Source organism: Epinephelus fuscoguttatus, linkage group LG2 (genome assembly GCF_011397635.1).
Source record: "Epinephelus fuscoguttatus linkage group LG2, E.fuscoguttatus.final_Chr_v1".
Classification (NCBI taxonomy): Eukaryota; Metazoa; Chordata; class Actinopteri; order Perciformes; family Serranidae; genus Epinephelus; species Epinephelus fuscoguttatus.
Genome location: NC_064753.1, coordinates 38954639 through 38980346, shown reverse-complemented (window position 1 = coordinate 38980346; position 25708 = coordinate 38954639). Strand labels below are relative to the sequence as shown.

The 25708-nt window shown below is 42.6% G+C and overlaps 1 protein-coding gene across 9 annotated transcripts in view; it reads right to left on the bottom strand.

The window, feature by feature from the left end:
* Nucleotides 1–2892: 2892 nt before the first annotated feature.
* tle3b (TLE family member 3, transcriptional corepressor b) overlaps nt 2893–25708 on the bottom strand; it is a 37305-nt gene continuing 14489 nt past the window's right edge. For 2 of the 9 annotated variants that reach the window (XM_049597028.1, XM_049597046.1), the window contains exons 8-22: nt 21414–21449; nt 17788–17991; nt 17155–17214; nt 14339–14461; nt 12982–13032; nt 12424–12579; nt 11392–11527; nt 10257–10429; nt 9565–9641; nt 9224–9473; nt 8167–8414; nt 7832–7979; nt 7546–7696; nt 5677–5753; nt 2893–4337 (exon numbers count right to left, since the gene is read on the bottom strand). In XM_049597028.1, coding sequence (XP_049452985.1) covers nt 4230–4337; nt 5677–5753; nt 7546–7696; nt 7832–7979; nt 8167–8414; nt 9224–9473; nt 9565–9641; nt 10257–10429; nt 11392–11527; nt 12424–12579; nt 12982–13032; nt 14339–14461; nt 17155–17214; nt 17788–17991; nt 21414–21449 — 1998 coding nt within the window. In that variant the 3' untranslated portion in view covers nt 2893–4229. Of the gene's footprint in view, nt 4338–5676; nt 5754–7545; nt 7697–7831; nt 7980–8166; nt 8415–9223; nt 9474–9564; nt 9642–10256; nt 10430–11391; nt 11528–12423; nt 12580–12981; nt 13033–14338; nt 14462–17154; nt 17215–17786; nt 17992–21413; nt 21450–25708 lie in introns of all 9 variants that reach the window. The other 7 variants (XM_049597082.1, XM_049597090.1, XM_049597050.1 and 4 more) reach the window with 5 other exon arrangements.

The following is a 25708-nucleotide window of genomic DNA, read 5'->3' as shown; positions in this document are numbered from 1 at the left end:
ATAGTATGTCGTCCAAAATATTGAAAAAAAGTCACAGTATAGTATGTCGTCCAAAATCATGAAAAAACGTCACAGTATAGTATGTCGTCCAAAGTCATGAAAAAGTGTCATAGTATAGTGTGTCATCCAAGATATTGAAAAAAAGTCATAGTATAGTATGTCGTCCACAATCGGAAAAACGTCATAGTATAACATGTCGTCCAAAATCACGAAAAAAAGTCATAGTATAGTATGTCGTCCAAAATCATGAAAAAGTGTCATAGTATAGTATGTTGTCCAAAATCATGAAAAAACGTCATAGTATAGTATGTCGTCCAAAATATTGAAAAAGTGTTATAGTATAGTATGTCGTCCAAAATCATGAAAAGTGTTATAGTATAGTGTGTCATCTAAGATATTGAAAAAACGTCATAGTATAACATGTCGTCCAAAAACATGAAAAAAAGTCATAGTATAGTATGTCGTCCAAAATATTTAAAAAAAAGTCACAGTATAGTATGTCATCCAAAATATTAAAAAAAAATCATAGTTTAATATGTGAAAAGAACATCATTGTATAGTATGTCATAAAATGGTCATAGTAGTATGTCATAAAATAAAAGTAATTAAAAAAATTAAAAGTGATTCCAAATTCATAATATAGTATGTGTTTATTTGCAGTCCTCAATGTCATGCTGGCTCTCTAAAATAGCAGTCAGCCATAAAAAGTTTAACATCCCACCATCTAATATTGGCCAGTTTAGCTGTTAAGTTTCTAAAGTGTTCCACCCAGATACCTGTGGAGAGGGGTCAGGTCCCAGAAGATGTAGGTTGGAAATTGTCCCCCTAATGTTAAATCATGGATTACAGCCCTGGTTCCCACCAACTTACCTTTGGAAATTTAATCAGGTAACATCTTTTACATACAGGGCATTTTTTATTAAAAGATTTGTATATATTCAAGTCAACTGTTGAGTTTTCTTTGCTGTAAATATTGTGTGAACCTGAAGATCAAATTGACAAAGAAATTTTTTTTCTTTTTTGGTTAAACCTACTGGAATCACTTAATAAATCACCCACCCTGTGCATGTTTTTAGCTACATACAATACAGGCCAAAAGTTTGGACACACCTTCTCATTCAATGCGTTTTCTTTATTTTCATGACTATTTACATTGTAGATTCTCACTGAAGGCATCAAAACTATGAATGAACACATGTGGAGTTATGTACTTAACAAAAAAAGGTGACATAACTGAAAACATGTTTTATATTCTAGTTTCTTCAAAATAGCCACCCTTTGCTCTGATTACTGCTTTGCACACTCTTGGCATTCTCTCCATGAGCTTCAAGAGGTAGTCACCTGAAATGGTTTCCACTTCACAGGTGTGCCTTATCAGGGTTAATTAGTGGAATTTCTTGCTTTATCAATGGGGTTGGGACCATCAGTTGTGTTGTGCAGAAGTCAGGTTAATACACAGCCAACAGCCCTATTGGACAACTGTTAAAATTCATATTATGGCAAGAACCAATCAGCTAACTAAAGAAAAACGAGTGGCCATCATTACTTTAAGAAATGAAGGTCAGTCAGTCCGGAAAATTGCAAAAACTTTAAATGTGTCCCCAAGTGGAGTCGCAAAAACCATCAAGCGCTACAACGAAACTGGCACACATGAGGACCGACCCAGGACAGGAAGACCAAGAGTCACCTCTGCTTCTGAGGATAAGTTCATCCGAGTCACCAGCCTCAGAAATCACAAGTTAACAGCAGCTCAGATCAGAGACCAGATGAATGCCACACAGAGTTCTAGCAGCAGACCCATCTCTAGAACAACTGTTAAGAGGAGACTGCGTGAATCAGGCCTTCATGGTCAAATAGCTGCTAGGAAACCACTGCTAAGGAGAGGCAACAAGCAGAAGAGATTTGTTTGGGCCAAGAAACACAAGGAATGGACATTAGACCAGTGGAAATCTGTGCTTTGGTCTGATGAGTCCAAATTTGAGATCTTTGGTTCCAACCGCCGTGTCTTTGTGAGACGCAGAAAAGGTGAACGGATGGATTCCACATGCCTGGTTCCCACTGTGAAGCATGGAGGAGGAGGTGTGATGGTGTGGGGGTGTTTTGCTGGTGACACTGTTGGGGATTTATTCAAAATTGAAGGCACACTGAACCAGCATGGCTACCACAGCATCCTGCAGCGACATGCCATCCCATCCGGTTTGCGTTTAGTTGGACGATCATTTATTTTTCAACAGGACAATGACCCCAAACACACCTCCAGGCTGTGTAAGGGCTATTTGACCAAGAAGGAGAGTGATGGAGTGCTGCGGCAGATGACCTGGCCTCCACAGTCACTGGACCTGAACCCAATGGAGATGGTTTGGGGTGAGCTGGACCGCAGAGTGAAGGCAAAGGGGCCAACAAGTGCTAAACACCTCTGGGAACTCCTTCAAGACTGTTGGAAAACCATTTCAGGTGACTACCTCTTGAAGCTCATGGAGAGAATGCCAAGAGTGTGCAAAGCAGTAATCAGAGCAAAGGGTGGCTATTTTGAAGAAACTAGAATATAAAACATGTTTTCAGTTATTTCACCTTTTTTTGTTAAGTACATAACTCCACATGTGTTCATTCATAGTTTTGATGCCTTCAGTGAGAATCTACAATGTAAATAGTCATGAAAATAAAGAAAACGCATTGAATGAGAAGGCGTGTCCAAACTTTTGGCCTGTACTGTATGTACCATATGCATATCCCAAAATGTCAAACTGATCCTCTGATTCCCCATAAATTGCTAAAACCCCAAATCCTAAAATAACACAGGCCTTCAGAAACTCCCTGATGAACATGAAATGTATATTTTTTTGGTAACACCAGATGAAATGTAGTTCGCAGGTCAATCACAAGGAAAAGGGCCATTCTACAAAAACTGTTTTATTGATTTATTAACAACTGTACATTTCTTTTCAGTGCTGACAGCATTTGCTACATACTTTGGTGTGATTCAGAGGGGCCGGCGCATTTCTCCCCTTTTTATCTTATGGGAAATGCTGACAGGATCAGGAGCACAGTGTACCAACCAGAATTATTCTCTGTTGTCTTTCCATCAGTGTGGGAAACACTTGATTTACTAATTTGTGTTTACATTTAAGTGCCGTCCCCTCCGTCCTCATAAGCATTTACACATCCATCCCTCTGCCAACCAAACATATTCCAGGAACATTTTCAGGATACAAAGGGCAGAAGGATTCCGATAGCGCAGATTGAACTGTTTGAGTTTAGTCTGTAGCCAAGAAATCAATGGTGCAATTCGATGTCCATGTTACGTCACGTTAGCAAAAAGCACATTGTCGTCCAGTTTGTGCCTGCTGCTGCCAACTGAGGTCCAAGGGTTAGGCTAAACATTTAACGTTCCCTATCTCCTGTAATCTTACAAGGTAAAACAAACAGGGAAGAAGATAGCACAGACAGAGCAGTACATTTTAAAAAGGTCTTTTTTTATATATATGAATTAAATTTACATCCATCTCTTTTCCTGGATCATAGTGTCCCGCTCCGTCCCACAGTGGTCCAAACCAGCCGAGGCTCTGCCGGAGTCAGACGACTCCACGTTTTCATCATCCGGTAAGAGCACTGTGACAAAAGGCCATTTTAAAATCCCCACAAAACGTCCTACTTACAAGTTTCATGCTCCTCTGTTTGATTTCTGAAAAGGTCAGGCCGCAGAATGTGCTTTAAGAAAATCAAAGAGTACATTTGTTAAAAAGTTCTAATCTATGTTCTGCTCTCCCACTCAAATATCATGGCATAAGACAGAGTGGGCCCAAAAAAAAAAAAAATCCTCACAAGTACACCCAGGACATGAAAATATATATATTTTTATAATATATATAAAATGTCTTTTATTTAATCCGATATGTACACTTTTCACAAGACGTCTGGGGGAACGAGGTTCTCTAAAATGAAGCGCCGCTTCATCCGGTTACGCCCTCAAGGAAAAACAGGAAAAAATTCAGAAGTCACAAAAAATGTGTAACCCAAAAATAAACCCTCCAAAACAAAAAGGACAGAAAAATCGTTCCAGCACAAACATCCTTCGGCCAGCAGCTCCATAGATTTCCACAAGGTAAGATCCAAATCTGTAGTTTGTCTCTGTTGTAGTCCACAGAAAGACAGACGGATGGACGGTCAGGAGGGGAAGTTAAAGTCTTCTCATCAGAAGTGCTGAAGCAGAGTTGGAGCCTCCTTCCTCTCTAGTAGATGACCTCGTAGACGGTGGCCTTCTTGTCACCAGATCCTGTCACAATGTATTTGTCATCTGCTGAGATGTCACAGCTCAGGACGGAGGAGGACTCCTTCGACTGCGAAGGTAAGGAAGAACTCGAGTTAGTGTCAGTGTAAGTGGTCATGACATGGTAGTTCGTTTTTTTTCTTGAGCCTATCATCAGTCTTAGGACGGATGAACAGATACATGTATGTGTCCAGAGTAGTTTGATTTGATACACAGTTTTGTTTAATTCAGTTAAATACTGTTGAATTAGCTTGAGTGCTAATTAGAAAAATCAACACATTTCAAATGTTTTTTCCACCATTTTTGCATAAAAATCAATATGAACAGTTAACAGATTACTGAAACAGCTGATTATTTTTCTGTTAGCCCAATTTAAGAATATGGAAGTTGGAGAACCCAACAAGTTTAAATCTGTGTTTTTATGAGGGATCTCATTCAGTTAATTTTCAAGAAAAATACAAAACCCAAAATGATGAGAAATACGGGAGACCTTTCCTTAAAGTCTGGGGCTCTATTGACTCGTTGAGTTTTAGTGACACACTTTAAAGCTTTCTCCATTTAGAGGTGGGGAAATTTTAATGTTTTGCCTTTTATTTCTGTTAGCTTTGCTGACAGACAGGCAGCTAGCTGCTTTAACATGCTGCCAATTGCCCATTCTCTGGTCTTCACTGGTTAGCTAACATTAGCATTGACCGCTCTGCATTGTGCACTGACCAAGTCAGGTGGGAGTTAGCTAGTGGTGCCACTCATTTGGAGATTACTGCTGGTAACGTCATGCCTGTAGCAACACTTTGCTGCCGTCGGGATGTTGTTAACAGCAGTAATCTCCAAATGAGCAGAGCCACTAGCTAACTCCCACCTGACTTGGTCAGTGCACAATGCACAGCAGTCAATGCTAACGTTAGCAAAGCAATGGAGACCAGATGGTGGGCAGTGGGAACCATGGTTATGCATGTCAGGTAGCTTGGGGGACAGAGGGTGGGCACAATGTTTCCACAGCATTGCTGATGGGTCAGGATGGCGTTACTAGCCGCAACTGCAGAATGAATGGCGCCGCTGGCTAGCTCCCACCCAACCTGGTTGGTGCACAGCACAGTTCAGTTACCCTGACAGACATTCCCCATGTCAGGCTATTAATTATAGACCCACTTTTATAACTGATCAAAAATATACTTGGCGGTCGTGATATCCCTCGTTATTATGACCATGGAGGTTCACCACACAATATGTGTAACACAATACAATAGTTTTGTATTAGGGATGAAGAATAATTACAATTGTGCCTCCATTTTGCACGACTTAAATTACCTCCTTGTCTTGATTCAAGACAAGCGGCCCTCCAAGTTTATGCAAATTGAAATGTTATTTTACACCTCTGTAATGTAACAGTGTGTGTTTACTGTAGTTACCTGGAATATGCTGGCACCATAAGGAGTCCTCCATGCGTTCAGCAGATTGTCCTTCCCTGTGCTCACAAACCATTTACCTGCAAACACAATACAGATGTCTTGAGAATATAATCTGAAGGAACGTGTGCTGACACACACACACACACACACACACACACACACACACACACACAGTCATGTTTGTCCTGGAATAGAGTGTCACATTATGCCTCCGGCCCGTAACAACAGCTAACATGTGACTCAGTAATAACCTTATCAATAGACATAAAAGCCTTATTGGATAAAACACCATTACATTAACAATGATAAAATGCACATAATGAAGGAGACTCACACCATTTCCACTCTGATAATTATTTAAATCACCCTCTGATTAATTACCCAACTGACTAGTTGGCTAATGATTTAATTAGTGGCAGCAAGAGCTCTGAAGCAGTGAGCGTCATTTGAATTAACCAGTTCTGTAGTGGCAGTGATATGAGACGGTGCTGTGGGGGGTCTCGTGAGGAGAAATGAATACTGACACTTCTGGGGGGAGAAAAAAGTGAGGCGATAGTGAGAACTCATTTGTCTGAGCCTTAAACTTGACACCAGCTGGTCTGCCCAGCAGGCACGATGATCTGAACTAAAAAGCAATGACAAATTTAATGAGCATATTTATAAAAATAACAGCTTCCTTGTTAATGCAGGCAGCTACAAGGCTTCGCTTTGTGCTGCTCAGACTGTACGGAGTGATGTGAGTGAGCGTCCATCTGACATCTCAAACTAATTCTCACATATAAACAGCACTCACTCATCAGGAGTCCACATAAAAAATGCTACAGAGCAGAAATAAACAGCATTTTAAATCGCACCCTGAAAGTGACTAAGCAACACTCACTCAATTTTGAGTCATTTCGACATCTTCAGAAACTTCCTCATTTGTTGGTGAAGAGAAGTTCTCCAACCAAAGCTTTAGGCTACACCCACCAGCAATCAACTGTGAAAGCTCTATATCCAGTCAGATACTGACGCTACAACTAGTCTGCATCTTGACTCCAGGTTTATAACAGACTGTCTGTCAAACTGATTTTGTCAAGACAAGCGTAAAACTTTTATGATTTTGTGATTGCAACTATTCATGCAAACTTAGCCAATCCCTGTGAACTCTGGGCAACCTAACAATTAATCTAATCACCACAACTTTACCGCAACTATACTGGTAAAATCTCACTTCAGTGCAGAGATGGGCGCAGCGTATTGATTTGCTCAGCCCTTCCCTTGCGTCGAACTCTGTGTGTGTGAGACTGCTGCTGTGGGAGTGTGAGCTCTGCACCTGAGACAACATCACACAGGTTATTTATGGGTTTAGCAAAAGAGTCAAGTCGTTTTGGCGTGTATGCGATATTGCTGGGAAAGCTTGGTGTTGGATGTTAGTCACTGCTGCCGTGTTGGCTCGTGCTGACCAGGCAGAAAGAGCAGGAAAACTGTGGCTCATGGAGACGATCGTTTTGCACTACTTCAGCGGCTGATCGTCAGCAATTAGCGATCAGCCCCCCACCCTGACAAAGTCGCAAATAGTTTCTGTAGGAAACACTGAGTGCTCATAATAAAAGGCTAAAAATCTGAGACAGCATTGCAACTATTTTTGTAATCTTCATGTGCCCCTGCAATTTTATGGCAAACAAAAACTCTGCGATCCCCAGTCATGATGTCATCAAAATTACACACACACACACACAAAAAATTATCCTGACAGCCAGACCACACTACCCCCGTGTTTTCCACTAAAAACACACCTTTATATGCTATATATGTCTCCTTGCTGCTGAATGCCTAAACAGTTTTTGTAATCCCCCATAGGTCTGTGTTTAACAGCCTGTTACTTACCACAGTAGGCGAACTTGAGTGAGAGGACGCAGCTTTCGTGCAGGTGCAGCTGGTACTTGTCAGGCTTGGTGTGGTGAAGCACCTCCACATTGCTGCTCTCCATGCCCACAGCCAGCCATTCTCCAGTGGGACAGTAGCCCAGTGAGAAGATCTGCAATGAGGACAACAGATGTCATGAGCAACGAGTCATCAGTCAAAAGTATTTCAACCAAGGATCACCTAAAAGACACACTGAAAACATCTATCTGTGCGGCTTCAAGATACTTTAAATGTAGCTTGTCTCTACCTGTGAGGTAAAGTCGTGCTGCTGGAGCTGCCGTCCCTCCCTCAGATCCCAGGAGCGGACAGTGTTGTCGAGCCCTCCCGTCCACAGTTTGGTCCCGTCGTGGGAGATGTCGATACAGCTGGCTCCATCTGTGTGGCCCTGGAACTGCCTGAACATCACAATACACAGAACGCTAAGTTAGAAACACACTCCAACAATGAGACTGTCTTACGTTGGTGGCCGAATATTTTGTTCTCCAACATAATGAGCTGAGTATTAAAGAATGTCTGCAGTGTCCAAACGGAGTGAATCAAGTCTTTCAGTTTGCCATAATGGTAAAAATACAAAACACTGACCTAACGAGAGTCTGGTTATGGAGGTCCCACACGGCGATGTTTCCATCAGAGCAGCAGGAGAAGCAGACCTTGGCGTCGGGGCTTATGGCCAGTGCGTAGCAGGCCGGAGCAGAGGAAGTGAGCTCGGCCTTTATGCGGGGAGTCTGTGAGGCCAGGTCCCAGATGGTCAACGTGCTGGCCTCGCCACCCACTATTAGGGTGCGGCCGTCAGGCAACAGCTTGCAGGAGCGGATGTAATTGTCCCTGTTCTGGAACAGAAACAAGAATTGTCATGATCTTGATGACTGGATGTATCTGAAATTTATCAGTGTGTTTCTGTTCAACAAAAAGTGATTAGCGATGTATCTACATCAGGATCAGCTCCACTTAAACTCCAGGGGAGCTTTACTTTGACAAGTGAAGTTTTTACACTGCTGCTGTCTCTCTCTTTCTCGTGTTATAGTGAAGATGAGGATGTCAGCTTTAACAAGAGATGCAGGCAGAGAGTGGGGCTGCAGCTGTTGGCCAGGCTCCAAGAGAGCAGGAAGACAGATCAATAGGACTGTGGAAGCTCTTGGTCGAATTAAAACAGCACCCCGATGGCTTTATAAGACCCAATTGCACTCTGGACGCACCTTAAGGGTGTTGGAGGCCATATGAGTTGAACGGCATGAAGCCGCAGTATCAAAATGAGAAATGGGAGGCAGTTGGGAGGAAGTAATGAGCTGGGTAATGGCAGACAGGGTTGGCCAATCAGAACATCATTACTCAGCAGGCTTTTTTTCTCACCAAGGATTATTTCAGCACAGCAGCGAGACACTTTACTGAATTATTCACATCTCTGTCTGTTGGGATCTGGGGGAGAGCTACGGTGGGATGTGGAGTCAGGCTGCATTTGATGCTCAAGAAAATCTTAATGAAGGAAGCCGGTTGCAGAGACCTCATAAAACATTAGAACATTATGTCTCTGTTCTGCTCGGACGCCTTGTTACCACCTTGAAACATCCACAGTATTAATCACACAGACCTGGAACTCTTGAACAAACACATTTCCTGTAACAAGACAACGGCTAGTTACCAGGCAGTCGAGTTGGGACACCGGGCTCTTGCTGCCTGGTTGGCTGATGTCCCAGATCTTGACACAACCCTTGCCACCAGTGTAGACGTGACGTGTGGGGTTGCTAATGGTGACAGCGCACACCACTTCACCATGGCTCAGTGTGTTGATCTGGCGAGCGTGGCGCGGGATGCCCGGGCCTATCAGTGCATCTGGAGGGAAGGGCACGGGCTGCATCTGACCATCTGCACTCACGTGAAAAGAATAAGCTCTGCAGGAGACAGAGGAAGAGAGAGACGGTCAGGCTGAGCTGGGACATATTGATTTAAACAAATAGCTGAATCCAAACTGCTGATACTCACGGTTTTCCTCCAGAAATGGACGTGAGGCTGGCTGGCAGGCCCGGAGCTCTCATGTGAGGATGAGGGTCAAACCCCGCCTGCAGAGAGCAAGAAGAGCTAAGAGTTAACAAACAACCGATAACCTGCAAAGATAAATGAGACTAAGCTAATATTCAAATTAAAAACTATGCCTCACTTTATCTGCTAACGCCCTGAGGAACTCTCGTACCATCGTTTCCAGGCAAATCCCTTGAAAGGCGCAGCCTCGGCTTCGTTGCATACAGAGAAGCTTTACACAAGGCTACAACATCCCACTTGCTAATGCTAATGAAAGCCTGGGAGATTTTCAAACATGGAGATGCATTTTGGGGGCGAGCCTTTTTTTTTTTTAAGCCTTTAGAATGCTAACTAACCAACATCAAAGTAAAGGAGCTAGGCCGTCTTTGTACTTTCTCATTATGTACACACAACAAGCTGCAGCCAGCCGAGCAGAAATATTCATGAGTTAATGAGTTATGGAAATACAGGATGAATGCTTAAGTTTCTCAAAGTCATTTTGCAAACAGATTCTACAACCTACAGCCGCAGAGGATAATTCACACGGAGCTGGTGAGGGCTTGTTGTGTCAAACTGATGGAATATATGAATGATTATATGTGAAGATGAGGAGCTTCTTTCGTTCCCTGGGTTCATATATTCTGTATGGAACTTACAATCGGTGAGCGTCCGTAGGCGGCAGCAGCTGCAGCACTCATCTGTGGTGAAATGAGACCCGGATAGACGCCCGGGCTGGTCAGGGATCCGTTCATCTCATGATGACCCATCATAGCAAATGGTGAGGCGTAGGAACCAGCAATGGACAGAGGTGTACGCAGAGCTGGGGCAGCTAGAGAAGACAAAAGACCATTTTAAGTGATTTTAAGAAACTCTACAGACCGGACAAACATTAACTAACATTTGGAAATATTAAACTCTGGTTCATCACAATGAATAAGTGGTACTTTCTTGATTTATTGTCTGGACCAGTGTACCGCAGTAAAGCATGACAGTAATATTACTTTTCCCAGTAAGTAAAATTTCAGTAATATATAAGTTGTCCTGAAAACAAATAACTCGTTACAACCTTACTGTTATTGTCACCCACCTACTGATTTTAAATCCAACATAAATCACATCCCTGGATTTATTTCCGTAATCATCTCTTTAAGCTCGCTTGGAAGATGGAAAAGTTTATATTCAGCAGCTGGAAATATTCCCATTACTTTGATTTTGTGTGGAGGAAAGGTGACGAGAACATCATTGTTCTGGGTAGTGGTACTAAGACTCTTCCTACTGTGAAAAAACACAACCTACTGAAAAACCTACGACCGATGGCACGACGACATCAAGCTCATGAAAATACACCGAAACACATCAGCCCTCTGTTGTCGCAGAGGACAGCTGTAGCCTTACACTGGCTAAACAGCCTAAACTGGATTTAAATCGTGGACAGCTGCAGGCAACAAGTGACAAAGACCTAATGAAGCTTGTAGTTGGATAGGTGGAGGATGAAATGTTGCCTATCTCCATGACTGACTCTTCATTGCAGGTATAAAATCATTTGCCCAAATTGGTGTCACTGAAATGCTTAATTTGTCTGACCGCCACTCCAAAACTAAAAATATAGTCTATTATCACACACTATAAAAAGAACAAAAGCACATCTTGTTCATCTTTAGAGAAACATGATTCAATTTAAGTCACTTTTCAAGCAAAATACCAAGTATTAGGAAAGCTGATTGTCAATCAATGAATGGCTCCAGTTCTGTATTAGGGGAACAGTGAAGGTGTGGACATGTGGTGACATACCCAGGGCCTCCATGCCGGGTGGTTTGCCCATTGTAAGAGGCCGTAGTCCTGGAGTAGTGCTGGTTCCTGGTGTCGGTGCCTCATTCCTCGGTGTGGGTGTGTTGGACTTCAGGCTCGGTGTGGACGACTTGTCATTCTGAAAAAGACGTATTCTTTTAACCTCTGGGTGAAACCTTATTTTGTATCCTCTTAACCAAAGTTGTGAGTTCACTGACTCGCGCTCTCCGCCACAAACACAGCAGAGTTAAAAAATAAACCACAGTGAGTCAAAAATACCCCCACGGGCAGGGAAATCCAGAGTGACAATCTGAGTGGACGGCTCAAGGTAATCCAATCTAACACTGACACTTCATTACAGCCACGGTGTGTGTGCATGTGTTAGGGGCATAAACCTTTGCTTAGAAGTCAAGCTTGTTAAGAGCGGCTAGACAAGTAAGATGGTGGCCCAAACACTTCTCTCATAATTAATCCATCTCTGCCTTCCTTTGCAGATGAAGCTCAGAGGAGTGGGGGGGCTTTAGCCTGGTGACACACACTAATGAGGGACGGAGAGAAGCTGGGTGTAACGGGAGGTGGAGGGTAGTGATGTGGACTATAAATCTATCCTAATCCACAGTGAAATGGTTTATGTAAAACCGATGCAGGGAGATTGTTTTAGCCTGGTTAGCCAGAGCTTCAGTGTGAAGAGGAAATGGGGGAGAAGATGAGACGAAGCAAAAAAAAGAGGGAGACAGCAGTTCCCTCGCTGCTGTGTCTCTGGGTTATTTACAGCCTCGGGCCGAGGAAGAAATGACCATTTATTGGGTAAGCCATAAAGGAGATTGAGAGGAGTGAGCCACAGGGTTTGATTTCCTGAGAGTGCATCTTCAAGCCCCTCGTAGCAGCCAACTGCTAAGCCTCCTGCGTATTAGTCCTTCACACAGACACCCACTTCACTTGACAAATGCCCTTTAGTCTATCAGTTCCCCCCCTCCACTGTAACCGCCTTATTTCATCTTCTCTCTAGTCTTTCAGAGCATCCCACACACTCACATGGGCGTGGTCCTTTGCTTTGGAGGATGGCGTGCTGCCCGAGGAGGCGACGGAGGCGGGGCTGTTGGGGGCAGCATCCTTCTTCAGGACCCTTGATTTATCCAGGCCGTTTTCTGGAGGTGAGTGAGCGGGGCTGACTCGAGGGGTGGCTGGATCCTACGGAGTTAAACAAGACAGACAGAGAGTGAGACTGAGCAAACAGACCGGAGGAAAGCCACTGGCATGTACATGTAGGTCAAACAAACTGGGGCCTCATGTGCAAACACAGATAAATATACTCGTGCGTGCTACTTCTCTCCCTCACACACATACACGCACTTTTCATTCACCTGTTAACTCCCTTTTCTCTTTGTATTCTTTGTATTACGTTCTGCATGAACGGCAAAAGAAATACCGCGAGTGAGCACACACAACCAATATTATGACAGACTTTTTGGCAACGCTGTGAAAGGTGTTGAGGCTTCTACAGACGGATGACAAAAGAGCGCTGTGTTTAGTTTCTGTGCAGCGTTCACACTGAGGAATGTGGCGGAGCAGCTCGGTTCAAATGAGTCTTACCTCGTTGGAAACATCCACCACCAGGTCGTCACTTTTGTCTCCGTCACTGTCCTGAAACGAAGGAGTGACAGGCTTCACATTACTGGGAGACCACTGACAGGACAGTCAGCAAAAACCAGTGCAGTCCAGTTTGGTTGACATTTAGATCAACATGACAAACCAGATTTATGGACTTTGTAACCCGTTATTAGCATTTCTTTGTTTTTTTGCTTATGATGCTGTGTAAACGTGTGAAATCAGACTGGGTGATGCTTCATTTTATAAGGTCCATTATTTCCTAATAATTCTTGAAAGTCTTTTTTTTTTTTTTTTAAACAGATATTTTCCTCTACATTTTGGCCTCTCATACAGAGTTAAAGGTCACTGAAATGGAGTTTTAAGAGGCTAACCTTCTAAGATGCAGGTTTATTTGTGTGGACGTGTAAAATTAAGCATTTGGGTAACTATGACATCATCTCAATTTGCACATGCTCATTGTTGCTTTGTGTAATGCGCATATGCCAGAAACAGACCCAATAAAACCAGTAGATAGTGGGACACTTTCCAGAGTGGGATTGTTGTTGAGGAGGAATGAAAGAAAAGTTAAGCATGTCCACAGCATCACGCATATCTTTGAGTTAGCTTCTTCATCCTACTAACCAACAGAAATCAACTGTGATGATCTCCAGTAGGTGTTTTCAAAGAGGTTACAATAGCCTGTACGCTTTACCACCTTCATGGCAAGGGGAGACAGCTGAAGACAGCTAATGCCGATAAACGTTTGGAGTCGGTTTTGCGCTTAAGTGTGGACAGAAATATTTTTTTAAGAAGATAGTAAAAATATTCCTGTTTTTCTGAAGGAACTCCTTCATTTGAGCTCAAGTAAATTCATATTAATTTATTATAAGACACTCCATGTATGTTTAACTTTATACTCATTTGTAGGTAAAGTGCAGATGTTTTGTGTACTGACTAAAAGACTCAAGGATACACTAGCTTAGCATTTAATTGGATTTAATTAATTGGAAGTGTAACAGTTGTCTCTATTTTAACTTTAATTGGAGCCAAATTACAAAATCCTTTCAAGGACACTCTAGGAAATTATTAAGAATTTACAGACCCAAAAAAGCATCGTCAAACTGGTGGTTATAAAATAAAATGATAATAAACTGGTTATTAAATAGTTTTCCTGTTATATTTGGTTTGCTTCTGCTTGACTTAGGTCCTGACGTGTAACATTTTTAAGAACAGCCTAATGTAGTGAACACTGAGATGATCAAAGTTAAAATAAAAGCAGAAACAAGCTCAGGACCCCGACAGCGACAGTAGGAGAGCTATAAACACAATAAGGCAAATAATAAAGCCAATGAACACTCACATATCGGCTCATGCTGTCTTTGTCGTCCACTTTGCGTTTCTTGGAGTCGAGGCTGTAATCTGAAGAGCCACGGTGCTTCTCACTTGCCGCCCGCAGGCTGTCTGATGGCGACACCGAGTTATTCTGCCAGAAACAACATGCAGCCAGACCAAATCAGTTCCCTCTGAGTGCTACACCTCTGACTCTTAGCACCCTCATAAAAACCTGTCAATAATCCCATAATATGCTGAGGAATATAGATATGCTTCCTATGAACACTACTATGTGTTGCATCTTGTAGATTTGCAGCTTCAGCGAGAATCACTTGAGGAAGTGAGTCCTGCCAGTACTATAAATGTCATCTTGCTCCATCTGAACCCATCTTGACTTGATATGGGGTAACAAACTGCGTGACTCTTTCTAATACATTACATTAAGTTCAAGATTTAAGTGCCAAAAAAAACAGTAAGCCCTGCCCTGTCAGCATTTGCCCCTCAGTCAAGTGAGTGTTTTGAGGCTTAAATCCAGCAAGCGACAAACCCTCAGAAACCAGAAAAGCCAGAAACAACCAAATGGTGCGTTTAAGTCCAGGCATGGCTCTAGTGCCTTTCTCTTTGTCAGAGCAGTGACAATATTGACTGTAAAGCTAAAACACACAATGCTCCTGGACTGATTTGGGATAGAAGGTGCAGAAGAGGATTCTGGGACAGCTTAGCCCTGCTGCCGCTGCTGCCAAGGCAGTGGAGCAAGGAGGAAACAGACGAGGCGGCTGAGCAAACCCACAGAACGCCTCTGGAAGACAAAAGCATGAACTCACAAGCAAGGTGATGCGTACGACAGATTGAGGAGAGGGTGGAGAGAGAAAATGTGAGGTGAGAGCAGAGTGCAGCGTGGACTGTTTGGTATATGTAGACATGCACACACACAACCTGACATCTAATCCTCTTGTAGACCCTCACAGTGACCTGGTCAGAGACACGCTTGAAGTAACATTAACAATTCAAAGCAAACACAGCTTACATTCTTGACTGTCTGTCTGTGACTTGCAAGTACATGTAAATAAAAACAAGACTGACCAAAATCTCTGACTGTGAAACTATAAAACCAACGTTAATGACTGCTGGAGAGTCCCTCAGCGCGTGTGTGTGTGTGTGTGTGTGTGTGTGTGGGGCAGGTCGGTTACTAAACAGCAGAAAATGACGGCAAAGTTCATGAAAATCAACCAGAATAAAAAAGAGGAAGGAAAGAAAGAGGCCACTGAAGGAACATGGACAAGAGTGCAATGTGAAGACACAAAGAGGGTGTTGCCAGCAGAGAAAAGAGCCATGAAAGAGGCAAAGTGAGAAAATAAGAAAAAAAAAAAGAGGAAGAAAGACAAGAGAGCAAAACAGGAAAGGAACTTGGCAAGCAATGAGAGCGTAGCAGTGTGGCAATGAGTTCTCCCCACTACTGGGAATGCCCGGACAGGCTGGCACTCTCTCAGAAGCTGCAAACGGGGTTTTTGTAGTCTGGGCACTGGTGTGGCGGGGTGGCACTGCCAAACAGGCCGACAGGCAAGCAAGGAGGGGGAGGGGTGAAGGCGAGCAATCCCTGCGGCCAACCGACACTGTCAGGCAGCTCAACAAATCCCTGCCTTCATCGGAAACAGACAGATATGGTGAAAGAGGGAGAAGGAAGATGTCTGGCTTCTTGGCTGCGAAGACGAGCAGCAGAGAAAGGTAAAAGTTTGAGTGAAAGGACGGCTTTAAAAAAAGAGTCCTCCAGAGCCGAGGAGAGTGGAGTGTGACGATAAAAAAAACACTGCGGTTGGGCAGTTAATGGCACATACACACACACTGACTGCCAGCTCCACATCCCTCTTTCTCAGGTCAAAATATGGAAATTTGTTCAGCTACTGTTGTGGAAAAGAAAGCCACACGGAGAGTTTTAGTCTGGCTCGGTGTGAAGATGCTGCCTGACAGACAAAAATCTCCTACAGCATTACAGCCTGTCTGTGTATCTGAGCCTGTGACCTTTAAAGGATTGCTTAGACTCAATAACCCTGCAGTCGCCTCCAACTCTGGTATCAGATGACCTGAGACAACAGGACAGGAAGACTGCGTGTGTGTGCAGTGGAAAGGAGAGAGGGGGGAGGGTGGCATGGAGATCAGGTAAGGCACTACTGGCAGCCGCTCGTCACCATACGAGACGGGGAAAGAGTTTGGGTTCCCTTCAGACATGAGTGGGTCCATTCAGGATGGCCAGTCAATGGGAACTCAATCTGGCCAAGCAGATCCAACAGAGCGTTACGCTCCAGCTAACTGAGAGCTTTAAGCCAGTCCAATAAACAAGGACTTTAACATGAGAAGGGACAGAGATAGGGAGAGACAGAGGGGAGAGAAGAAGTGGTGGAAAGAAGTAAATGAGTGAGATAAGAAGAAGAGAGAGCAGAAAATAAAACGTGTAAAAGAAAAAGAGAAAGGAGGATAAATGAAGCTGACGACTGGACCCATGAAACAGTGAATCCTCTAAAGTGGTGAGAGGAGAAGAGGGAGAGTCAAAGTCGCTTTTAATTGTGCTGAAATTAAAGGAGGTAGCTGACTGCTAATCCTCGCTCAGTGATTGGAGTCATTTTCCACCTGGATTAGATGGCACTGGCTTATTTGGCCAGACTTCATTATTTGATTTCAGTCACCCCCCTCCCTGAGTACAAAAAATGTGTGTGTTCTTACACTGAAAGCACGAATCTCTATTGAACAGTGGGCTTAAGTCTATGTAAAGCACACCTAATCACCAAACACAGTGAGCCAGAGACCGGCAAAGTCAAGAGACACACAGGAGATGGAGAGTCAACGTACCGTGCTCGACTCGCGTTCTTTCAGAGGATTGGCCAGGGGCGAGTGAAAAGATGAGGGGCCAGGAGAGAGAGAAGCAAAATACAAATTATTATGGGCGTCAACACAACTCAGTACTCCATCAGTAACACAATTATTACTCATCTTAAACATCAGTCTGATGTCTACAACTCTGCATAGTTCATTTGCATTTTCTGATGAGCTGCTTCGTATAAGGGTTTTTAAATTGTAGCTAATGGCTTTATTAATGCTTAATAAATCATTAACTGATGCTTTAGGAATCAGCTTTGAGCCCTTAATGAGGACAATGTCAGCCAGCTGGCTCAAATACTTCTGCAATATTTTGTTTATTGCCTGTTTCTCAAAAACGTTTAGCCTCAACACAGTTGTTAATGTCTCCTATTGTTTTATTTTCATGTCATAAAGTATCAGAGGTAAGCCCACAAATGTTACTAAAACCTGTATAAATATTTTCTCACAATAATTCTGTACATAAACACTCAGATAAAATCATACAGTGACATGTTTTCTCTGACAAATGTACCTGACTGATAAAACCAGTTCTTGGCCAGTCAGTACTAACATGCTGTGTGTGTGTGTGTGTGTGTGTGTGTGTGGCAGGCTGTGCCCCTCACCTCTGTGCTCCAGGTCATGGTGGTTCTTCTCATCCTTTACAGGCAGGTGGGCCTGGCTGCCAAGAGCACCCAGAGCCAGCAGGCCAGAGCCAGCGCCTGTCACAGGCGGGATGCCGGGCGGCTGCAGGCCTGAGGGGTGGGGGGGCAGCTGGACCGGCGGGCCGTGGGCTGCGTGAGAGAGGTGCTGAGCCTGAAGCTGCTGCTGCTGTAAACAAACGCACAGAGACAAGACAGAGGACAAGTGGGTCGGCTGGGAAGTGAATCCATGAATGACCGCAATCTACTCATGCATTAGAGCTGGCTTTGACAACATTTAGTTCAAGGCCAAACCGTTTATGCCTAATAGCAGACTGACAGCGACTGCCAACATGCTGATCCAGCTCATTCACTGTCTGAGGGGAAAAACTGATTCTGTTCATAGCTGTGGATGTACAGTACGGTTATCGTCTGGTTCAAAGTGTTAGATAACTGAAACAGAGTACATTCATTAAATTATTATTTTATCTCCCGTTCTCAAGGTCTGCAGCATTTGGCTGCGCAGTATGTTCCCAAAATAGACTATGTTTGAATCATGAGGCAGCAATGCTCCACATTTTACCAACTTAAAACCCATTCTGGCTGATTCATAACATTAATTATGCATTAATAAAATAATGTGAAACCACAGTGCAAAGAAGAGCAACAACTAACGGTTATTTTTATCTTGACGATTAATCATTAATTGCTTAGACATTTAGGGCTGCCCCTCTTAGGCTGAGATTTGAATCATCAGTCAGAGACCTCTCAGTCAACTGAGATTCTTCATGTCAAGTTTTTTTTTTTTGTTTGTTTTGTTTTTGTTAGTTTGAAGTGAACTTTTAGGGGTCGCTTTGGTCCCCAGATTTAGCTGCAGAGTGAGCGTTCCTCACTCTCACACTACTCTCTAGTTCAGGCAGCTGCAGACACAGACCCAGGGTGACCGAGACTATTCTGAGTGAGACGCAGAGTTGGGGAGTAACTAGTTACATGTAATTAAATTACAAAACATAAATTGAACTGTAATCAGTTACAGTTACTGAGGAAAAATATGCAACTCATATACAGGTACGTTGGTGATCTCAAATCCTAAAACATCCAAATATTTTTTTGGATAAAAGTTTATTTGTAGAATAAAACGTTCATTCTGTTTCTTTGCTTTTCCGCACGTAATCAAATGCAGTAAGTTACATTATTCTCTCATAAAATAATGACAATATTTATATTACTTGGTTTTTTTTTACAGGGTAACTAGTAATCCGTGATGTATTACAGTTCAAAAGTAACCTTCCCAACACTAGTGAGATGGAGGCAGCTGCCCGGAGGAAGAGAGGCTTTAATTAGTCAGGCTCCAAGATAACATTACCCCCTGACTTCTGCTTAGAAGTGATGAATTTACAGCTCACAGGAACTTACTGCAGTCTTTGGTTTTAATTTCTATAATAATTCTTGCACATTTTAGCTTTAGCGTTTACCATCTTTAGCGCAGTTAGCATGCATTAACTTGAGGGATAACTTAGCTGGTTTAATGTATTATGTGAAGGTCACTGTCAAACTCAACATCCATTCAAACTCTCAAACACTATATGGTAAAAAAAAAGGGAACAAATAATTGAATATCCCTATTAAACAGCCAAATCAGAGTCGGGTACAGCCCTGATAAAATGCCACAAAACTGTAAAAATTGCTTGTCACGACTCTCCAGACCCCAAACTGATGTCTTCAAATCTTCGGTTTTGTTTGACCAGCAATCTCCAACACAAATATATTACATTTACAAAGATACACAACAAATAAAAGCAGCAAATCATCACATTTAGGAAACTCGAACCAGAGAATATTAGACGATCATGCTCGACAAATCAAATGAAAATTGCTGTTGATTAATTTTCTGTGTGAGTCAGCTCTGTGCTGATGGTTTGCACATGAATGAGCTGTGCCTCCAGGTTTACACCTCAGACCTGATGCACTGTCACATCATGCTCTGCACTTATTACAACTCTGCTTCACTGTTGTTTCTGCTGATGGTTTCTTTATTTATACTATGAGACCTTCATGTAACAACTATGTTTGTCTGAACAATATGTCACCTCTGCTCGTCCGAAATGATACAGAAGGTTTCTTGCTCTCTCCCAAACTGCCGTGCTTCAATCATAGCTGGGACGGTTAAAAATCAATAGGTCTACACTTGAAAACCTCAAAACCTTTCAACACTCTGGAAAAACCAAGCAAGCATGCCCACTCCTCCAGCAAAATGCTGTTAAGCACAGACACAGTGGAGAACACACACATACACACACACTTCCCAAGAGGCCATGGCCGTCTGTGAGAGAGAGGCAGCCAGAGAGGAGAGAGTAGATAGACAGGAGTTAAATAGCCACTCAGGCAAGAGGGAAGCAAGTGCTTTAAAACAAGGTTAAATAACACTTAGCACATCCATCAACTGCCTCTCCAAAGAAGACAAAAAAAACATGATTGCTATTCTGCTTGCTGGATAGAACTTCAATAGCCTCATCCATACATTCATTACATAAAATGGAGAAAGTAGACGAGGGTATATCTAGTGGCTTACCACATTTAAAGGTTTATTTCGCAGCTGGCCATTATTCAGTCAGCTCATTATGTCGGGCTGGACCTGAAATCGCACGATGGATTGAAGCAACTGAGGGGCGGCATTGTTAATCGATATTGTACTGGTGTGCCGAGCAGCCTATTTGTTGTGAAAAAGGAAAAGCGAGCAAAAAAAAAAAGGAGAGAAAGAAAGAGGGCAGCCAGAGCAAGAAAAGGAGGGAGAGGCAGAATCAGAAAATAAGAGAATGAAAGAGAGAGTGAGCGAGGGATTGAGGCAGGGACGTCCCTATTGAGTGTGCCTAATGAGGAAAAGCGTGCAGGGATCATTATCAAGAAGCCTCATTAACGAGCTATGGCTGAGGAGAGGAGAGAGGAGAGACGAGGGAGGGGAGCAGTGAGGGAGAGGGAGAGAAAGAGGGAAAAAATTCAGAAAATAAATTGCTTCCAATTCAATATTCATGGATAAAGAGCTGGCTTCCTTTCACACTTATCTTTTTTCATTATGTGTAAATGCCGCCGCAGCTCAGGCAACTTCCACAGGAAACAGGCAATTAAAGTTAACTAGGCGAAGCTGGCTCCCTGCAGAACAGTACTGTCAGGTGGAACAAGCGTCAACAGCACCAGCACAAACCAGCTGGCAGACTGGCTTAATAAGTCTGGCAATGATCGCCACATTACCTACTTATCCTGTGCTTTACAACAGCTTCTGTGGCTCATCATATTTTCTTCAGTTGTCGCAACAAAGATTAGACTACAGCCCACGCTAAAAACAGACCTGAGTGACTTCAGAGGTGGAGTAAGGACTGAGGCACGTTGTTTTTTGTTTTTTTTTTTGAGGTTAGAAATAAAGTGCCGTCAAATCTGTGACACCCGGACAAAGGACAGGATGCCAAAAATATCCAAGCACACCCATGTCATGCTTTATCTCCAAAAAGGCATCAGCTCCCCTTCACAAAGACACATGTTAGACTGCCAGCAAGCAATTCAAAACACTTGATAAGCACAGGTTGTTTCACTGCGTCTGGTAACGTGAACACTGACCATGAAGGCTGGGTAGACGCTATGAGGCGGCTGCTGCTGCTGAGGCAAAGGAGAGAGGAGGAGGAGAGATTAAGCCAGAAGTGACACAAACAAGGAAACTGCAGAGGACAAGACAACTTCCTTAAAGAGTCAGAGATCCGTCCAGATGTTCCAGAGTACAAAGTGACGTTTTCAAAATGCTTGTTTTGTACAAGCAACTGTCCAAACCCCCAAAATATTCAGTTTACTATCAAAGAATCGAACATCAAAAATTCACATTTACATTTTCCCCAGGTTTAATCATGTGTCCCCGTGTTAATCCATCATTTATCTTGTTATACACCAAATATGTCAAAAAATTAGCCTCAGAGTATTTTTAAATCATATTCTCCATCCTTTCTCTTTCAATAACACCAGATAAAACAAATGTTTGATGACTCCTCCTGCACTCAGCCACGTTAACAAACGCCCAATCAAATGAGACTTGTGGTAACTAGCTAGCCACACTAGCCATATAAAACCACACTTCACTATTTATAGGTCATAGTGGCTAACAGAGCAATATGGAGAGAGATAGGACGAGATACGTGTGTTTGAGTATCAGTTTTCATTTCCAAAACAATGTAACAGAGGTGTCATTCATTTGTCTTCCTCATCATCCTCCTGATCTAACAGTGAGGGAGGTATGTGTGGAGCTAGCAGTCAACTGTAGCTCTGTATTGTGTTAAACTCTAAGCCCACACACATTTTACTGGTCCAATGAAATGCAAACGTTTTGATTTTGATCTCTCTTGTAACTGTGCACAGCTCAAATATTCCATTTCACAGTGCAGAAGCTAAAGACGCTCTAACTAATGTTTCACGAGGCCTTTAAGAGGCTGGAAGCTCAGATTTTTGACATTTTTGCTTTAAAGAATGAGCCTATGAGCCTAACTGCTGCCTGCGCTCCTCAGGTAGGACCCTCCTAACTGTCCCTACAGCTCGCCTCGTTACAAAAGGAAACTGCTAGCATTTTCCGCTAGCTGTGTGAACTCCTTACCTGAGGAACTTAGGTTAGCAAACTCAAGTGTGTTTGTTAAAAACACTCCTCAAAGCCACTTTCATGGTAAGGCTTATTTACAGTAAATCTGTTGTATGTCTAGCTTCTATCCTTTTATCAATCTTATTATTTACGTATTTTTATTACACACTTTGTTTTATTTGGTCTTCGCCTATGTTCAGTGTTTTTATTGCTGTTTTTATCTTGATGGTGTCTTGTCTCATAAAGCACTTTGTAACTGTGTTTAGAAAAGTGCTATCAAATTAAGTTTATTTGTTCATATCTAAATAAACAATGAGTTATAAAAATCTACTGAAAAGTATTTGAAAACAACAACATTAAGCTTGTTTCGTGGTTAAAATAACATTTCAATGACATGAAATAAAATGGTGAGTAACCAAAGATAAGACATCATAATAGCTCCCTGTACCATCATCGTCCTTAAACACTGACAAACCTCAGACTTGTGTGGCTGCTGATAAGTCAAACCATGTGTCTGTGTGGAGGCTCTTACTTCATGAGAGCCTACGCACTCAAACCAGATGGAAATATAACCTTCTGTAATGAACTAAATATGCACACGCAAATAAAACATGGAAATGTTTCACAGAGGAGATCACTGTTTGCAAAAACAAAACCAGGCAGTGTAAAACTTTACGCTGCGTGTTCCACAGATTAAGATTTGAATAAGGGTTGGTGATAAGCAGCGCAACACCTGTAACTGACTCGTTAACCATTATCTAAGCATGATCTCAGCCCGTGTTGACATCATGGAAATGAGCGTGGGAGAGATGGAAATGAGACAGCAACTCTGACACTTGTCAAATCAAACTCAATCATGTGTCGCCTTGAGCCAAAACTTATGCAAAACACAGAGTAGGACGGAGGAGACTAGTTTGCATTTTTGTCTCTGTTTTCCAGTCTCCTTCACACGGCGCAGCCCGCCTGGGTTACAGGTAAGTCGTGTTTTCATACAGTTTAGTACGATGGAAACAATGTTGGTATTTACAAAAGCAGCATTTTAAATATTAACCACACGTTTACTCTGGGCAGAACAGCTCAATGTTTCCTCACCTCTGAGTCTATTTACAGGTTTCATACATCCTGGTGCCCGCAGACAGACAGCTGCCTCACCATTGCCTGACTTTTGAATTTGGTGGCAACTCAAAATGGATTTTTATAGATAGATGATGTAACTTAAAACTTTTATAAAACATAAAAATGGCAAATTAGGGCTGTGACCATTTTTTTCCATTAATAATTTACAATTAATCAATTACTCAGAATGAGGAGGAGGAGAGGAGATGGTTGTTCAGGGGCTTAAATGTAATGGAAATATTGCATCACCAACACCTATCTGAACATCTAGTGTGTGTGTGTGTGTTTGAATGTGTGTCTGGACTTAAACCTATTTTACCGATCTCGCAGCGGCAGGAAGCTGATGCTCTCTAAATATCAGTGAAACTTTAATGACAAGAACGCCACAGCAGCACCGCCTCACTCACACTGCGGGGACATGGAGATTGATCACCTGCCATCATGTCTTCGCCCCAATAATTAAAGTCTGTTTTCCTCTCTGTGTGCGTGCGTGTGCATGTCCTGTGCCCACCCTTAATGACGGCAGGGTCACTCTGTTGTCTGACCGACATGGTTTAAAAAAAAAGAGAGAAAAAAAAAGAAAGGAAAGGAAACAGGAAGTAATTACTTTGAAAACTGGGGGTTGTGCTCCTGGCTCATTTACCTTAATCGAATTTCGATATCTGCCTCTCATTAGACTTGACCCTCTACCACTGGGACTAGCTAACCGCTGACTAACCTCTAATTACAGAGGGCTAATCAAAAGGGTCAGCTATCCATCTGCGTCCAAGCTGGCTATTAAAAAGCAGCTTGGCTGATAGTTTTTAAATAGAAGCAGATGGAGGATCAAATCACTAAAAAGTAGATGTGGCCAGAGTGGATTCTGTGTGTGTGTTTAGGGTTGTGGGTACAATTAAAAGGTCAATTACTGGTTTTAGAAGTGTACTTCTTTCCTCTATTAAAGTTTAGATCACTGCAGATGCTACTAATTGACTCAACTAAAAAAATGTACTTTTAATATAATCAGGGGGAAAATATCAGCAAATTAAAAGCTAAATGTTCTTAGATCTTAAGAACCTACTGAGAAACAGATATGGGAGTATATATGTGATATTTTTTAAACTGTATTATAAGCAGCCAAGTGGGGAAATAACATTCACAACTGTCTTAAAGTTGTAGTTCAAAGACAAAGATATCCAAAAATTTGATCAAGTAGTGACAAAACGGTGCCAAAGCCAACATCACTGGAGGTTACACATAAACAAAATCCAATATTAACACTGATAGAATGAAAAAATGTGAAAAACTTTTGATTCTAGCATCTCAGATGTGAAGATTTGCCGCATGTATTTGTCTTTATGTGATAATAAATGTAACATTTGGACTGTTGGTCAGGCGAAATAAGCAAGACGTCACCCAGGGCTTTAGGAAACTATGATGTACAGTTTTGGTTGTATTCTGACATTTTATCGGCTGAAAGATTCATCGATTAATCAATGAAAACAGTCATTAGTTGCAGCCCTAGCAACAACAAAAGAAGCTCATTCAGGCCATTGATATAGTGCGAACTGTTCACACAGGCAGGCAGAAGGCTGTGCAGCTTCAAAGTACGAACAATGAGGCTAAAGTGTAGCTTCATCCCAGAGTCATGAGGCTTATGAACTCTCTGGCTTAAGTCTGTCCTCTGCACTTTATACCTCTGCGACTGCGCGCAGCTGCTATGCACTTTAACTGTTTATTGTATTTATTATAGGTCTATCTTAAATGTTATTTATTCTGTACGCTCTGTTATTTAACACGTTTGAATGACAGTAGCTTCTCCTCTACTTCTTGTCCTGCCAGCACTGTTTGGATGCAGCCTAAATCTTTCATCCACTACTCCTCTCCAACGCTCAGTACCTGCTTTCGTCCACACTGCTAATCTCTGTTGCGATCACAGTGCTTGTCCCAGCCTGACCGCTCTAATTCCTCCTGCTGCTGGGTCAGAGGTAAGGCTAAGCCTGTTGGCCGGAACCTTTTATCAAAAACTAAAGTGGAGCCAAAGTGAAATCTGAGAAACACCACGATCTGATCTGAGCCTGGCCTGTGTTACTGTGTATCAGATGTTCTCTGACTCTGCCTGAGGACCACAGCTGCTGTTAGGAGCTGCACCCGGCGTGCTGACAGGTCATGGTTAACCAACAATCACAGAAATTACAGC